Consider the following 18,437-nt stretch of genomic DNA (forward strand, 5'->3'; position numbering starts at 1 on the left):
GGAGGTGGATTCCACAGGATGAAGAATGACAAGGTTAAGAAGGTAGGGATTGTAGGATAGTAAATTGTAAAACTTAATGCTTTTATAATTTTATACTTTCTAGAAGTAATTGGTTTTCATGTGTGTTTTTAGAATAATGCCTACAAATCATGCATAAGTCAGCGAAGTTGTATAATTGTAGAATTTTGTGATTATGATGAAACCTAGTGACTGTAAGTTTAACAATGACATTTTAACTACAACAGACACATTAAAATGACATGCAGTGATTCTGAACTGTCAAGCTGTCAAATATCTAAATGGGTGAGATTTCTTTTGACTGCTGAATTTTCCCCAACCAATAGATATGTCACATACTTTGCTATATGCTAAAAAAATTTCTGCTTCTTTTGGGAAAATACTAAGTACACACGCTTTCTTCTGTTTGCTTAGATGCCTGTGGAAAGACATTTGTTACCTTGTGCAGGAAAATGTTACTACTTTGGTGAAGTTGATTTCATTGTATTGGCAGAGTGGGATGGAGGGTTGAAAAATTTTGTTTCTCATCTATATTATTCTTAAAATCTTCGATAGAGGATCCCAGTATGTTGGAGGCTTCTACAATGTCATTCTATTAGCAGTGTGCTCCATGATATATCCAAACTGTTGGTTCTAATTTTTACCATATGACAAACCTGCTTGCCTTTTCTTATACCTACAGACATATACTAATATTATAAATTATACTATATAATACTATAAAGCATATATAATGCTTTAATTTTTTTTTTAAAATTTAGAACTTAAAATACCAAAAAAAGAGAGAACATTTCTTTCTCTCTATAAACATATGCAAAAGAACACAAGAAGGATTCTATATGAAACTGTCAATGTCTATTTTATATCACTTGCTTTTTTAAAAAGTGTATAATAAATTCTTTATGCTACTTTATGTTATTTATGTTATTGTCCTGCTTATCTGAACTTTTGTTCTCTCCCATAATTTTTCCCACTCCCCTCCTTTTTTGGCATCACTATAATATCCCTTTCCACTTTCATTTAAAAACTGAAAGGAAATAAAACTCCCTGGCACAATTATGCTATCAAGCAAAACAGATCCACATTGTGACCATGTTCGTAAATGTATGTTTCTTTTTGATTTTGTGCCTATCACCTAGGAGAAGGAGGGTAACGTTTCTTTTTAGGTCCTATGGAGATGTGATTAGTTATTGCAGTGAACAATTTTCAAATCTTTTTAAAGTTGTTTGTCTTTTCATTATTGCTGTCCTGATTAAATTGTTCTCCTGATTCTGCTCACACGATAATGCCTTTTTTTGTATGCTTGACAAATATTACCATTTCTTTATACAAAGTAGAAAAGAGAGTTATATATGAATTCATAAATCTTTAATAATAATAATAATATTTACCATTTATATAGCACTTACTATGTGCTAGGCACTTTTGTGAAGTGCTTTATAATTATCTGATTTAATCCTACAACAACTCTGGGGGGTAGGTCTTATTATTAATTATTATTTCATTACATACTTTTAAAAAACTGTTCATTTTAACATGGTAGTGCCAACATTGCCTTGGTTGCCTGTATCTCTTTCTGACTTTTTTTTCTCTTTCATTCTTCTTTTTTTATTATTTTTTTATAAAAGCTTTTTAATTTTCAAAACATATGCATTGAGAATTTTTCAACATTAACCCTTGCAAAACCCCTTCTAATTTTCTCCCCCTTTTCCCCACCTCCTTCCCTAGATAGCAAGTAATCCAATATATGTTAAACATTGTAAAAATACATGTTAAGTCCAATATATGCATACATATTTATACAGTTATGTTGCTGCACAAGAAAAATCAAATCAAAAAGGAAAAAAATGAGAAAGAAAATAAAATGCAAGCAAACAACAACAAAAAGAGTGAGAATGCTATGTTGTGATCCACACTCAGTTCCCATAGTCTTAGTGTAGATGGCTCTCTTCATCCCAATGACCTTCTTTCAGTTATCTTCCATATAATTCATTAATGTCTCTGGGAAATGAGTCATTCATGACATCTGACCCTGCTTTGGGGTACTTTGTTTTTTTCATTTCCTTTGACCTAATTATATCTTTAATTCTTTTAAGATTAAGGCATTCTATAATAGGAATATATTAATTTTAAAGATAGATTTTTGCAGTAGCAAACAGTTTGGGATCAGTGGAAATATTTAGTTTCCCAAATTCCCAAATAATTTAGTCTGGTCTCTTCATTATGTTTAGTTTTGGGGTCTATTTAGATGGATTAATTTGATGAGCTTACTGTCAAGAATTATAGTAGCTATCTATGTTAAGATTTTCCTCCAATTGCAGTTTTAGCTGTTATCCTTGTCATGATGTTTTATAGATCTCATATATAAAACTGAAAGGAAGAAGAAAAATGTTCTCTTGGATACTCTGTCCTTGTTTTCCATGATACCTATTCTCTTCTGGTTCTTCTTCCTATCTGATTGTTTCTTCTGGGTCTTTTTTTTGCTGGACCACCATCTATCTTCATGTTACTTTAAGTGGAAGTCACTTAAACCTCTGTCTTAGATCATCTTCTTTTTCTATCCCAGAGTTCCCAAAGGATCTACTGTAGACTTATTAATATATTGTTAATGTCACTAAATATTTCCCAAATGATATGAAACTTAACACTTTTTTTTCTACTTAAATAGTATTTTTTCCCAATTACATGTAAAAATAGTTTTTGACAATTTATAAGATTTTGATCTATACATTTTTCTTTTTCCTTCCTCCCCAAGACAGCAAGCAGTTTGATTCAGGTTATATACATATACAGTCATGTTAAACACAGTAGCCACATTGTGAAAGAATGAGCAGGAAAAACCATAGGAAAGAAAAAAAATAATGAAAGTGAAAATAGTATACTATGATCTATATTCAGATTCTGTAATTCTTTCTCTGGATGTGGATGACATTTTCTATAACAAGTCTCTTGGAATTATCTTGGATCATTATATTGCTGAGAAAAGCTAAGTCTAACATAGTTGATCAATGCACAAGCTTGCATGTTACTGTGTACAATGGAACTGAAATTTGAAATCATACCTTCATGCAATGCATCCGTGGTTCATTTTTTAATTTTTCACCTTATATAAATATTTGCAAAGCACTTTTCTTTAGTAACTTTATGAAGCTAATATTCAAGTGATTTTTCCCCAAGGGCCCAGTACTACTAAGGGTCAGAGGTAGGATTTGAACCTTGGCCTCATTTGATTCTAAGTTCAGCTTTCTTTCCCTTACATTATGCTACTATTTAATTTCTTTCTTAAACTACAAACGTCTGTGAAATATCTACCTTGGTTCCCCTCTAGTACCCTATTTAAACACATTCAAAACTGAGTTCATCATCTCTTTTTCTTACACAGTATCTTTTGCATTCATTACCTCTCCATTTATGTGTATGTATTATGTTCTATTTAATCTCTAATTGGTTTCTTTGTTCTTCTGTCAAAATAATTTTCTTAGGATACACATATATGTGACCATGCCATTCTTCTTTTTAAGCTTCCAGTAGCTTCTATTGTTGATAGGATCAGGATCTAAAATTAAACTAAACTCAACCTCACATTTTAATTGCTGAACAATTTATCATTAACCCAGCTTTCCAACCTTTTTTGTTTTTTGACTTAAATTGTTTTGTTGCTACATTCTGTTTTCAGATTATGCATTACATTATATTACATTACATTTCAGCATTGCCTCAGAATGAACCCTGCCTTGTAACAAAGGAAAACAGTAGTGCAGAAATATCAATTCATCATTTCATCTGAATGGATGAAATATCAATTCATCAACACAACTGACGTTGTATATAATATTCCAAGAGTCTGCTTCTTTATTATGTTTTATTATCTGTTCTCTGAGTCATTTGTTGTTTTTTTTAGTTATTTAATTTGTCTTTCATTTTTTTCATTTACATTATTCTCATGGTTTTGCTTATTTTTCTGTGTACCAGCTTATAAGAATTTTTTCATGATTTTTAGTGATCTCCATATTCAGTATTTTTTACAGTATATATAACAATATTCCATTACATTCATTTTTTTGTTTTTTTTTCCATTCTCAAATTGATAGAAGCCCCACTTTCTTTTCAATTATTTGCTGCCACATAGTGGTATCATATCCAACTATGAATGTTTGAGGATTTTTTTTTATAACTTCCTGGAGAGATAGATAAAGATTTCTAAAGAGAAAGATTAAAGATAAAGATTTATACCTCCATGTAGATAAAGATCTAGCTGTAGACAGTTGTAAATATAGAAATAGTTATGAGATCTAGATGTAGACAGATAAAAACATATATATATATGTATATATATGTGTGTGTGTGTGTGTGTGTATAGATATAGGTAACATAGTCCCAGTAGTGAGATTGCTGGATCAAAAAATAGAGAGCAATTTCATCACTCTTCTCCCCCATAATTCCAAATTCACATCTAGAACAATCACAGAATTCACATATCTACCAGCAATAGCTTGTTATTCCCTAGTTGTTTTAATGTTGAAAGATGCCATTTTTGGGTCATCATTTTCAACTTGCATGGTAGGAGGTAAAACTTTTAAGTGTTTTTAATTTTCCTTTTTCTTACCATTAGTGATTTATATCATTTCATATGGGTTATGTTTTATAATTCTTTTTAACCATCTATATTTTTTCACTACTTGTCTATTGAGTTTTTGATGTCTCAATTCCCTATATGTTTTAGGTATTCAGACCATTACCTATATTATTTGATGCAAATTTATTTCTCACTACCATTTCTTTCCTCATTCTATCTTTATTGATTTTATTAATGTAAAATATTTTATATAGTTAAAATATCTATCATATCTTTTATGACATACTCTATTCTTTATTTCAAAATTCTGTTCTAGCCAGAGTTGTAAAAGGTACTTGTTGCTTAAATTTTTTTTTTTTTAAATTTTTGATTTATTCCAGGACAAGTCAGGTCACGACCATTTTGAACTTATTCTACATACATCATCTCTTATCTTTACACCTATATCTATACATATATCTATATCTATCTATCCTTGTACATCTTTATTTTTACCTGTGTCTACATACAGATCTAACTACATCTACTTTTTTCTACATTTGTATCTATTTGCTTACAACTCTATGTAAACATATCTTTCTGTTTAGAGCATCTATTTATCTCTAGAGTATCTTTAAGATTTTACTATATAACAGTAACTGTGCTAATCTCAAACAGAATGGACCCAACTCTCAAGGAGTTTACATTCTAATGATGAAAGACTACATAAAACTAAGGGAAACTGGAAAATCTATGAAGGTGGCTTCTAAAAGCAAGTTTTGTATCTGTGCAAGATAATGCTCGCTTGTCAGAGTTCAGAGTAGTTCTTGTGGTCCAAATCTTCCAAGTTTGCAATAAGGAGGAGTTTGTAGTGGTGGCTAGATAGATATGTATAGAGTGGTCTAAATCTAATTTCTGTCAATCTGCTTTTCAATTTATTTTAATTGAAGCTTTATATTTTCAAAACATATGCATAGATAATTGCTTTTCAATGTCCATAGCAGTTCTTTTGTAAAGACAGAGCCAACTCTGGCCCAGAACTAGAGCATCATTTAAATTTCCTTCCCTTCATTTCTCCCTGTCCTTTGTTCCCTCCCTTCCTTTCTTCCTTCTTCCCGTCTTCCTTCCATTCTTTCTCCATTGCCCAAGGTCACACAGTTTATAAGAGTCCGAGGCTGGATTTGAACTCCAGAGCCTGTCTTCTTGTTCTATTTGCTGGGCCACCTATGCCCCTATAGCATCTTTTTACATCAAGGGCTGAGCTTTATGCTCATGTTCAATTAATTCAGCCTTGGAGGAACTTGCACTCTAAAGAGAGGGATTAGGTTACCCTTTCTTCCCTACTTCTATTTTCTTTGGTTCTTTATACCCTCCTTCCCTAGAAATCCAGGAAAAATCATTTAGACAAAGCTTAGTTTTGGTTCCTGTAAATAGATAATTGTTTATCTTTTCCACTCAAAGAAAGTATTTAAAATATAATCCATTGACAAAAATTTAAAATATGAAATAGAAAAACCTATAACTACTTTTATACTTTCTGGGTAGGTGGATCCCTAAAACCTGAAAATGTGAAACTTTTTGGGAGTCTACTGGGTTGCCTTGGTTCTTTGTTCAAAGTCCTTCTGAAAATCCAGAGCATGACTTGGGCTCATCTTGCTTTTAGTGGTCATCTCTTCTGAGAAGCATTATAATAGCTGGAGAGATTATTGGGCATCTTGTTCCCTAGTTTTCCAGGTTTCTCATGTAGACCTCCTGATTCCCCACTATAGTTGCTTAAGGTGAACTTTCTAGCCTTAGTTCATATTACTTGTCCTTCATCTACCATGTTCCAGCTTGCCTGGATTAAACTGCTATTTCCTATGCCAAACAAACATACCATTTTTATGCATTTGTACATTCTGTTTTCTTCACCCTTGCCCTCATTCCTGGATTGTATTCCTTTTCTTAACCTTTCAGAATCCTCATATGCCCTGACAGTGTTCAGACCAGCTGTCATCTTTCATATGAAACTTTTCCTGATTTCTTTCTCTACACCCAAATTAGAGTTGAGAATAAGTAGTTATCATACTTATACATGTTATCTGTCCTTCCTATCTTAGGAGATAGAACATAAGCTTCTTCTAGGGTATTTATTTTTGTCTTTGAATCTTTAGTTAAGTGCCTTTTACATAGTTGATAATTTAATAAATAATCATTCAATTGAATTTTTTTGAAAAAATATTTTTTGTTTTTATATAGCCTTCATTTTTGAATATTCCTCTCTTTCCCCTAATAAAAAAATAAAGCAGAGTTGGGGGTGGGGAGGGAAGCATTTCAGCAAAACCAACACAACACCTGCATGTAACAATTATATTAGTAAAACCAACTAGAACAGATTTTAAAAATATTACAGCAGAGATAAATGTTCTTTAATTTTCCTTTTAGTTCTAATTTCCATGATTCTGCAGATTTCATGATACTGATGTATTTAATACTTATATTCCATGTAATATTTCATTTTTTAAAGTTTACTTTTATTTTTTCAATTAATAAGCATTTAAAAATAATCTATATACCCAGTATATACAGACTAATTAAATGAATGAAAATGAATTAATCAATATGCCTACTCTATCCCTATTAAGCAAAAAAAAAAAAAGTTCTTATTCCATAGCTGCATAGTTTCATAAGACAAAATTCTAGGAGGTAGCTAGGTAGTTCAGTGGATAGAGTACCAAAGTCAGGAGGACCTGAGTTCAAATCTGCCTTCAATCATTTAACACTTCCTAGCTCTGTGACCCTGGGCATTTAAATCATTTAGCCCCAGTTGCCTCAGCAAAAAAAAAAAAAAAACAAAAAACAAAAAAAACTACTTTGACCACATCTGAAAATGTTTTTTCCTGAATTTTAAGTTTTCTACTTGTATTAGAAAGCAAGTGGTGAGTGGTGTTTTTCCTCTTCACTCTTTTGGTCTTCATGGTTTATCACTGTATTGATCAGAGTTCTTTGTATGTAGTCGTATAAATTGTTCTAGTTTTGTTCACTGTCATGAAGGTCTTCTCAATTTCTTCTGAAATTGCCCATTTAATCATTCTTAACATAACATTCTTCTATTACATTCGTTTTGTTTAGTCATTCTCCCGTAGTATGGCACTCCCTCCATCTTTCATTTCCAGTTTTGCTTCCTACCATCTTGGTTTTCAATTTTTCATCTTCTATGAAAACTGCTGTAAGTATTTGTGTACAAATAGGCCCTTTTCCTCTTTCTTTAATTTTTTTGGGCCTCGTAGACACAATTTGGTGACTTTCTGAGCATAGTTCCAAATGCTTTCTAGAAACACTACATCATTCCACAGTGCTACCCATAATGCACTAATGTGCCTGTTAGCTGCCCTAACATTTATCCTTTTTCTCTTTTCTTATCTTTGTCAATCTGATAAGATATAAGGAAAAAAATGTTAGATTGCTTCAATTTGCATTTCTCTTGTATCTCCTTCATTATTTCTTTTTTTTTTTTTCCTTTTTCTTTTTCTTTTTTAAATTATAATAACTTTTTATTGACAGAACCCATGCCAGGGTAATTTTTTACAACATTATCTTTTGCACTCACTTCTGTTCCAATTTTCCCCTCCTACCCTCCACCCCCTCCCCTAGATGGCAGGCAGTCCTATATATGTTGAATATGTCCTAGATATAATATATGTGTGTAGAACCAAATAGTTCTCTTGTTGCACAGGGAGAATTGGATTCAGAAGGTAAAAATAACCTGGAAAGAAAAACAAAAATGTGAACAGTTTACATTTATTTCCCAGTGTTCTTTCTTTGGGTATAGCTGCTTCTGTCCATCATTGATCAATTGAAACTGAATTAGGTCTCTTTGTCAAAGATATCCACTTCCATCAGAATACATCTTCATACGGTATCATTGATGAAGTATATAATGATCTCCGGATTCTGCTCATTTCACTTAGCATCAATTAATGTAAGTCTCTCCAGTCCTCTTTGTATTCATCCTACTGGTCATTTCTTTTTTTTTTTTTTTTTTTTTTTTTTTTAATTATAATAACTTTTTATTAAGAACCCATGCCAGGGTATTTTTTACAACAATCCCTTCACTCCACTTCTGTTTGATTTTCCCTCTTTCCCTCCACTCCCTCCCTAGATGGCAAGCAGTCCTATATATGTTGAATATGTCCTAGATACAATATATGTGTGCAGAACCAAACAGTTCTCTTGTTGGCAAGGGGAATTGGATTCAGAAGGTAAAATAACCTGGGAAGAAAAAAAGTGCAAACAGTTTACATTCATTTCCCAGTGTTCTTTCTTTGGGTGTAGCTACTTCTGTCCATCATTGAACAATTGAAACTGAATTAGGTCTCTTTGTTAAAGAAATCCACTTCCATCAGAATACATCTTCATACAGTATCGTTGTTGTAGTATATGTTTTCCTGGTTCTGCTCATTTCACTTAGCATCAGTTCATGTAAGTCTCTCCAAGCCTCTCTGTATTCATCCTGTTGGTCATTTCTTACAGAACAATAATATTTCATAGCATTCATATACCACAATTTACCCAACCATTCTCCAATTGTGGGCATCCATTCATTTTCAGTTTCTAGCCACTACAAAGAGGGCTGCCACAAACATTTGGCACATACAGGCCCTTTCCTCTTTAGTATCTTTGGGGTATAAGAGTAGTAGACTCTAGATCAAAGGGTAATGCACAGTTTGATAACTTTTGGGGCATAATTCAGATTGCTCTCCAGAATGGCTGGATTCATTCACAACTCCACCAAAAATGCATCGTTGTCCCAGTTTTCCCGCATTCCCTCCAACATTCATCATTATTTTTCCTGTCATCTTAGCCAATCTGCAGGTGTGGTGGTATCTCAGAGTTGTCTTAATTTGCATTTCTCTGATCAATAGTGATTTGGAACACTCTTTCATATGGTGGTAATAGTTTCAATTTCATCATCTGAAATTGTCTGTTCATATCCTGACCATTTATCAATTGGAGGAATGGCTTGGTTTGTTATAAATTAAGTCAATTCTCTCTATATTTTCAAATAAGGGCCTTTATCAGAACCTTTAACTATGAAGATGTTTTCCATTTGTTTGCTTCCTTCTAATCTTGTTTGCATTAGTTTTAATTTCAAAGGCTTTTAATTTGATATAATCAAAATTTTCTATTTTGTGATCAGTAATGGTCTCTAGTTCATCTTTGGTCACAAATTTCTTCCTCTTCCACAAGTCTGAGAGATAAACTATCCTATGTTCCTTTAATTTATTTATAATCTAGTCTTTATGCCTAAATCATGGACCCATTTTGAACTTATCTTGGTATAGAGTGTTAAGTGTGGGTTCATGCCTAATTTCTGCTATACTAATTTTCAGTTATACCAGCAGTTTTTGTTAATGAATTCTTATCCCAAAAGTTAGGATCTTTGGGTTTGTCAAACACTAGATTGCTGTAGTTCTGTCTTGTGAACCTAACCTATTCCACTGATCAACTAATCTATTTCTTAGCCAATACCAAATGGTTTTGGTGACTGCTGCTTATAATATAGTTTTTAGATCAGGAAGCTGAGCCACTTTCCTTTGTTTTTTTTTTTTTTTCATTAATTCCTTGAGTTCTCGACCTTTTATTCTTCCATATGAATTTTTTATTTTTTCTAGATCATTAAAATATTTTCTTGGAAGTCTGATTGGTATAGCACTAAATAAATAGATTAATTTATGGAGTATCGTTATCTTTATTATATTTGCTTGGCCTATCCAAGAGTACTTAATATTTTTCCAATTATTTAAGCCTGACTATTTGTGTGGAAAGTTTTTTTTTTAATTTTGCTCATATAATTCCTGACTTTCCTTTGGTAGATAGATTCCCAAATATTTTATGCTGTTGACAGTTATTTTGAATGAAATTTCTCTTTGTATCTCTTGCTGTTGGATTTTATTGGTGATGTATAAAAATGCTGAGGATTTATGGGGATTTATTTTGTAACCTGCAACTTTGCTAAAGTTATGAATTATTTCTAATAGCTTTTTAGTAGAATATCTGAGGTTCTCTAGATATACTATCATATCATCTGCAAAGAGTGATTAGTTTGGTTTCCTCATTGCCTACTCTAATTTCTTTGATCTCTTTCTTGACTCTTAATGCTGAGGCTAGTGTTTCTAATACAATATTGAATAATAATGGTGATAGTGGGCAACCTTGCTTCATTCCAGATCTTACTGGGAAAAGTTCTAGTTTTTCCCCATTGCATATGATGCTTACTGACGGTTTTAAATATATTCTCCTGACTATTTTAAAGAAAAGTCCATTTATTCCTATACTCTCAAGTGTTTTTATTAGGAATGGATGTTGGATTTTATCAAATGCTTTTTCTGCTTGTATTGAGATGATCATATGGTTTTTGTTAGTTTGGTTATTGATATAGTCGATTATGCTAATAGTTTTCCTAATATTGAACCAGCCCTGCATTTCTGGTATAAATCCTACTTGGTCATAGTGTATTATCCTGGGGATGATTTTATGTAATCTTTTTGCTAATATTTTATTTAAGATTTTAGCATCAATATTCATTAGGGAGATTGGTCTATAATTTCTTTCTCTGTTTTCAGCCTACCTGGTTTAGGTATCAGTACCATGTCTGTGTCGTAAAAGGGGTTTGGTAGAACTCCTTCAATCCTATTTTTCAAATAGTTTATATAGTATTGGATTAATTGTTCTTTAAATGTTTGGTAGAATTCACATGTGAATCCTTCTGGTCCTGGGGATTTTTCTTAGGGAGTTGGTTAATAGCTTGTTCTATTTCTTTTTCTAACATGGGACTGTTTAGGATATTTACTTTTTCCTCTGTTAATGGGCAAGCTATATTTTTGAAGGTATTCTTCCATTTCATTTAAGTAGTCGAATTTATTGGCATAAAGTTAGGCAAAATAATTCCTAATTATTGCTCTAATTTCCTCTTCGTTAGTGGCGAGTTCTCCCTTTTCATTTTAAAGACTAACAATTTGATTTTCCTCTTTCCTTTTTTTAATCAGATTTACTAATTTGTTGTTTTTACTATTTTGTTGGTTTTTTCATAGAACCAACTCTTAGTTTTATTAATTCAATAGTTTTTTTTACTTTCAATTTTTTGATCTCCTTTTATTTTAGAATTTCAAATTTAGTGTTTGACTGGGGGTTTTTAATTTGTTCTTTTTCTAGCATTTTTAGTTGTAAGCCCAGTTCGTTGACCTTCTTTTTCTCTGTTTTATGCAAGTAGGCCTCTAGAGATATAAAATTTCCCCTTATTACCACTTTGGCTGCATCCCACACATTTTGGTATGATGTCTCATTATTGTCATTTTCTTGGGTGAAGTTATTAATTATGTCTATGATTTGCTGTTTCACCTAATCATTCTTTAATTATGAGTTATTTAGTTTCCAATTGTTTTTTGGTCTACTTTCCCTGGTTTTGTTGAATGTAATTTTTCATTTGCATTGTGGTCTGAAAAGGATGCATTTACTATTTCTGCCTTACTGCATTTGAGTTTGAGGTTTTTACGTCCTAATCTATGGTCAATTTTTGTATCGGTTCCATGAACTGCTGAAAAGAAAGTGTACTCCTTTCTGTCTCCACTTTGTTTTCTCCAGAGATCTATCCTATCTAACTTTTCTAGTATTCTATTTACCTCTTTGACTTCTTTCTTATTTATTTTGTGGTTTGATTTATCTAATTCCGATGCAGGTTGGATCTCCCCACTATTATAGTTTTGCTTCTATTTCTTCTTGCAGCTCTCTTAATTTCTCTTTTAAAATTTAGATGCTACACCATTGGTGCATATATGTTTTAATATTGATATTGCTTCATTATCTATGCTACCCTTTAGCAAGATATGTGCCCTTCCTTAGCTCTTTTAATTAGATCAATTTTTGCTTTGTTGATCTGAGATCAGGATGGCTACCCCTGCTTTTTTGACTTCACCTGAAGCATAGTAGATTCTCCTCCAACCCTTTACCTTTACTCTGCATGTATCTCCCTGCTTCAGGTGTGTTTCCTGTAAACAACATATTATAGGATTATGATTTTTAATCCATTCTGTTAACCGCTTCCTCTTTATGGGAGAGTTTACCCCGTTCACATTTATGGTTAAAATTACCAATTATGTATTACTTGCCATCTTGTTAACCCCTGTTTATGCTTTTCTCCCTTCTTTCCCCCTTACCCCCCTTCCAAGTATTAAACTTGTGAGCACCACTTGTTTCTCACAGACCTCCCTTTTTAGTTCCTCCCCCTATCTTAACTCCTTTCCCTCAGAGTTTCAGTATTCCCTTCTGCTTAGCTTATTCCTTCCCTTTTCACTTTTCCCTCCTCACTTTTCAATGAGGTGGGAGAAGTTTCACCATAAATTGAATATATCTAAAATTTTTCTTTTAAAGCCAATTCTGATGGCAGTAAGATACCCACTATATTCATCCCCTACCATTCTTTCTGTCAGATATAATAGGTATCTTTTGCCACTTCGTGAGATGTAGTGCCCCCACTTTACCCTTTTTCTGGTACAATGTCCTTTCCACCTCTAGTTTCTACAACAAGGTATACGTGTATTCTTTATATATCTTTATAACAGAAATATAGTTCCCAAGATTTCTTTTTACTTTTTTAGGTCTCTCTTGAGTTCTATATTTGTAGATCAAACTTTTTGTTAAGTTCGGGTTTTTTCATCAGAAATAGATGAAATTCACTTATTTTGTTGAATGCTCATTTTCTTCCCTGGAAAAAGATGCTCATTCTGGCTGGCTAAGTTATTTTTGGTTGCATACCGAGTTCCTTAGCCTTTTGGAATATCATATTCCAGGCCCTTCGATCTTTTAATGTGGATGCTGCTAGATCCTGGGTGATCCTTATTGTGGCTCCTCTATATTTGAATTGGGTTTTCCTAGCTGCTTTTGATATTTTTCCTTTATCTGAGGGTTCTGGCATTTGGCCACTATATTTCTTGGTGTTTTGATTTTAGGATCCCTTTCAGTAGGTGACTGATGAATTCTTTCATTGTCTATTTTACCCTCTCTTTCTATGACTTCTGGGCAGTTCTCTTTGATAATTTCTTGGAAAATAGTGTCCAGGCTCTTTTTTTTTTTTTTTTTTTTTCAGTCTTTTCCAAAATATCTATGAATTTTTTTATTTGATTTTTTTTGTTGTTATTTCAATGATATAGTTTATTTTTATTTTTTTTTTTTTTTTTATTATTTAATAGCCTTTTTTTTACAGGTTATATGTATGGCTAACTTTACAGCATTGACAATTGCCAAACCTCTTGTTCCAATTTTTCCTCTTTCCCCACCCTCTCCCCGGATGGCAAGATGACCAGTAGATGTTAAATTTATTAAAAATAAATTAGATACACAATAAGTATACATGACAAACTGTTGTTTTGCTGTACAAAAGAATCAGACTCTGAAATATTGTACAATTAGCTTGTGAAGGAAATCAAAAATGCAGGTGGGCAAAAATATAGGGATTGAGAATTCAATGTAATGGTTCTTAGTCATCTCCAGAGTTCTTTCTCTGGGCGTAGCTGGTTCAGTTTATTACTGCTCCATTGGAAATGATTTGGTTGATCTCATTGCTGAGGACGTTCAGGTCCATCAGAACTGGTCATCATATAGTATTGTTGTTGAAATATATAATGATCTCCTGGTCCTGCTCGTTTCACTCAGCATCAGTTCCTGTAAGTCTCTCCAGGCCTTTCTGAAATCATCCTGTTGTTCATTTCTTACAGAACAGTAATATTCCATAATATTCATATACCACAATTTATTCAGCCATTCTCCAACTGATGGGCATCCACTCAGTTTCCAGTTTCTAGCCACTACAAAGAGGGCTAGGCTCTTTTTTCCATCATATTTTTCTGGGAGTCCAATAATTCTCAGATTGTCTCTCCTAGACCTATTTTCCAGGTCTGTTGTTTCCCCAAGAAGATATTTCACATTTTTTCCCATTGTTTGATTTTTTTTTTTTGGTTTTGCTTGACTGATTCTTGTTGTCTCCTCGAGTCATCCAATTCCATTTGTTTGATTCTGATTTTCAATGAAGTATTTTCTTCATTCACTTTTTCATATCTTTTCTAATTGTCAATTAGTTGTTTTGTTCTATGGAATGTTTTCCATTTCACCAATTTTATTTTTTAGAGAGCTATTTTCTGTTTCCAGTTCACTAATCCTATTTTTCAAGGATTTGATTTCTTTATCCATTCTGTCTAAATGAGTGGGATGACTTCTCCAGACTCTCTTGCCAAGCCTCCCTCTCCTTTTCTCATTTTTCTTCTAGCTCTCTTGTGAGAGCCTTTTTAATTTCTTCTATGAGATTCATCTGTGCTGAGGAACAGATGATCTCCTCAATGAATTCACCTGGAGACAGTCTGTTTTAGTCTCCTCAGGGTTTAGAGTCTGCTCTCTATCCATGTAGAAGCTGTCACTCATTAAGGTCCTTTTCAATTTTTTGCTCATTTTGTCAGAGAAGAATCAGAGACAAACTAGCAAAGAAAAAAAGAAAAAAAACCCAAATGGAATCTGCTTTTTTGGGGGGAGGGGCTGGGTGGTGTTACCGAGCTTCCTCTACAGACTGAGCAGTCAGTAGCGAGGCACTAGCAGGACAGCAATGACTGTGCTGCGCCTGTGCTCCGAGACTCTGAGATCGTGCTGAGATGCTGTGGGGGAGGGGTGGCCAGGTCTTTAGGAACTCCAGCTGTTTGGGGTTGTATTCTTCACCCCCGGTGTTTTAGCTTCTCTGCTGGGCTACTGACTTGCTGCCAGAGCAAAGTATCCAATCCTGTAGCAAAGCTCTCCCAGCAGAGACGGCTGAGATCATACCCACACCCCTCTGGTCTGCTCGGCTGCCACTGCCTGCTCTCAGCCTGTGCCTGATCTAAAACCGTCCCTTCCCTGGAGCAAAAACAGACCTTTCCTGGGGAATCTCAAGGATGTCTTCTCTTGGTAACTATTTGTGAGTTTTTTTTCAGTCAGGCATTAATTCAGAGGCTTGTCATGAAATGAATTCTGAGAGAAAACGCGGAGCTTACACAGCTGTGTGCCTCCTCTCCGCCATCTTGGCCAGAAGTCTCCCCTTCATTATTTCTCACAGCACAGTAGTATTCCATCACAATCACATGCCACCACTTGTTCAGCTGCTCTCCAGTTGATAAGTATCCCTTTGATTCAAATTCTTTGCTACCACAAAAAATGTTGCAATGAATATTTTTGTACAAATTGGTCAGGCCAGAACCATTTCATATTTTTCTTTATTCTTTCTATTTTCTTGTTACTGTTACTTTTTATTTTTCTGTCATTTTTGAGAGCCCCACCAGCCTTTTATTCCCCCCAACTTAATAACTTTGGTGCCTCCTCAGCCTTGTACCACATTTGTATTCTGCTACGTTTGCTACTAGTAAACTGTGTTAGTAGCTTTTGTATATGTTAATTTTTTCCCCCACTTACAGAACTGCTATTCTAGTAACAGCTGGACCATTGCATTGGTCTTGGAGTCTTTTTTCTTTCCAATCTAGCTGCCAAAATAATCTTTCCCAAAGCATAGGCCTGTCCATCTCACTCTTCTATTCAATAAATTTAATTGGTCCTGATTATCTCTGGAATAAAATATAAACTATTGTGCCTGGCATTTAAATCTCTACCTTTGCTGTCTTCTCATACTTTCTCCTCTCTATGAACATTAAAATATATTTACACTGGCCTACTTCACTCGTGATATTCCATCTCTTAAGACTCAAACAAAGTAAATCCGGGCTTATTTTGGTGCCCTTTCCCAGGAATTTTAGCTATTTGCATCTTTTGTCTGGGATTATAATCCATTTACACTGTTTATATCGTCAATGCATTTTCTTATTTAATATTGTCTTTCCTATTTGATTGTGAGAACTTTGAGGGCAGGGCCAGTGCCTTTCTTTGTATTTCCAGCATGTAGTACAGGCTTTGGTACATAGTGAACAGCAAATAAAGGCTGATTAATAGATAACTGAAATAGGAGCTTAATAAATGAGTTATTGAATTGAATGAGGAGATACGTTTTTCATAGGATTTTTGAAAGATGGGAAAAATTAGTGCTAGAAAATGAGTGAGAGAAAGAGACCAGACAGAGACAGAGATATTACCCATGATCCTGGGCAAATTATTTAACCTTTCATCCTCCATTTTTTCAGTTGTAAAATGAGAATTGGACTAGATAAGATGTCTGCCTTCCAGATATATAATCTGGGATGCTGTGTTACCAGATGTATTAAAGTTAATTGCTTAATAATCCAGATAAGTGATATTTTTATATTTTACTTTGTTCTCATTAAAGATATTGAGGCAATACATCTAAAGTGCTTCGCAAATGGTAAATTAGTATAGAGATGCCATATATTATTATTAATAGTTATTACATAATATCTAATTGTAGTTGTAATCTTCTTGGTTCTTTTTCCATTCCTGAACTGACAGATGTCATTATAATATTGTAAAATTTTATACTAGAGCCTGTCCTGTCAAAGTAAGATGTGTTCTCATAATTTAACAGGTAATATTCATCCACGATGTTTCTTCCACTTACCGAGTTCCTGTCCTTTTGGAAGATCAAGGTATTGTCAAATATTTTAAAGAGAGATTGGACCTGCCTATTGATGATCATGCGAGTGATTTGCTTTTCAAGTGGAAAAATATGGCCGACAGGTATGGTAATGAGGTCACCACTTTACTAATGAAATCTTTTTTAGAATACTAATATGAGGGAGAATAATGATTTGATCTGCTGTCTGTCTCATTATTTCCAAGCCAGTGGACCTCATAGGTCTATGAAATTATTATTCAGGAGCTTGCAAATCTATAAGTTACAAAACAGTATTTGTTAAATGATTATAATCAAGAAACAAATTTACTTTCTGGAGACTAAATAAATAAATTTTTGGCCTATATTTTGAATTAGACCTGTAATTTCATTGGTGTATGGAATTCCTGATGAGGAAATGCATTTTAGTAATGCACATCATCTCCAGCTTTACATTTTTCAAAATTACATGAAGGTTTAAGTGGTTAAGGTACACTTAAGCACATTGCTGGTTCACTTTTTTTATTCTGGTTTTTTTTTTTTTTTGTATGTATTTTTTCCTTTTCTGACTTTCTTCTCCTAACTTGATTCATATGGAAATATATAAAAAAATTAATGTACATATATGACCAAATGTTATTTTACATGCAACTAGGGACAATTAAAAAAAAAAAAGGTACACATAGCCAGTGTTGGGCAGTATCAGGAGTAGCAGTCTTCCTAGTCCAGACTTTCCTGACTCAGGGCAATTAGCTTTTCATATGTACCTTGTACATATAAATAGCAATATAAATAAGGATGATACTTGATGGGGATAAATTGAGTGTGGGCTTTTTGAGAATGGCTGGAGACATGGAAAGGTTTGTAGGTTTCTTGAGTGCCTTTGTATGTCTATCTCCATAGGTTGAGATATGGAGGGGTGTGTGTGTGTGTGTGTGTATAGAGAGAGATCTATAGTGATCTATCTATATATCTATATATGCATATATATATATATATATATACACATATGTATATAGAAATAGAAAAAATATAGCAATCTGTAAAAATCTCTTCTGATATATTTGCATGGATATTTATATAGCGATATTTCTATAGATCTCTATTTTTATATCTCTCTTGATCAGATAGGTATTGGCACCAGGGTTTGTTGTCAAATATTTAGGGAACTCCTGGCATGGAAACCACCAGTTTGTCTGTGACTTAGTGTTGCTTGAGGATCATGGACTATAAAATTTTAGAGCTTTAATGGACCTCATAGTTCCATCTGGTCTTCCTTATTTTATAGAAAAA

General features: G+C 33.4%; 1 protein-coding gene across 3 annotated transcripts in view; it reads left to right on the plus strand.

The window, feature by feature from the left end:
- Nucleotides 1–18,437, plus strand: part of CTPS2 (CTP synthase 2) — a 156,375-nt gene that overhangs the window by 42,422 nt on the left and 95,516 nt on the right. For all 3 annotated transcript variants that reach the window (XM_031958951.1, XM_031958952.1, XM_031958953.1), the window contains one exon: nucleotides 17,118–17,269. In XM_031958951.1, the coding sequence (XP_031814811.1) occupies nucleotides 17,118–17,269 (152 nt within the window). The remainder of the gene's footprint in view (nucleotides 1–17,117; nucleotides 17,270–18,437) is intronic.

This window comes from Sarcophilus harrisii, chromosome 3 (genome assembly GCF_902635505.1).
Source record: "Sarcophilus harrisii chromosome 3, mSarHar1.11, whole genome shotgun sequence".
Classification (NCBI taxonomy): Eukaryota; Metazoa; Chordata; class Mammalia; order Dasyuromorphia; family Dasyuridae; genus Sarcophilus; species Sarcophilus harrisii.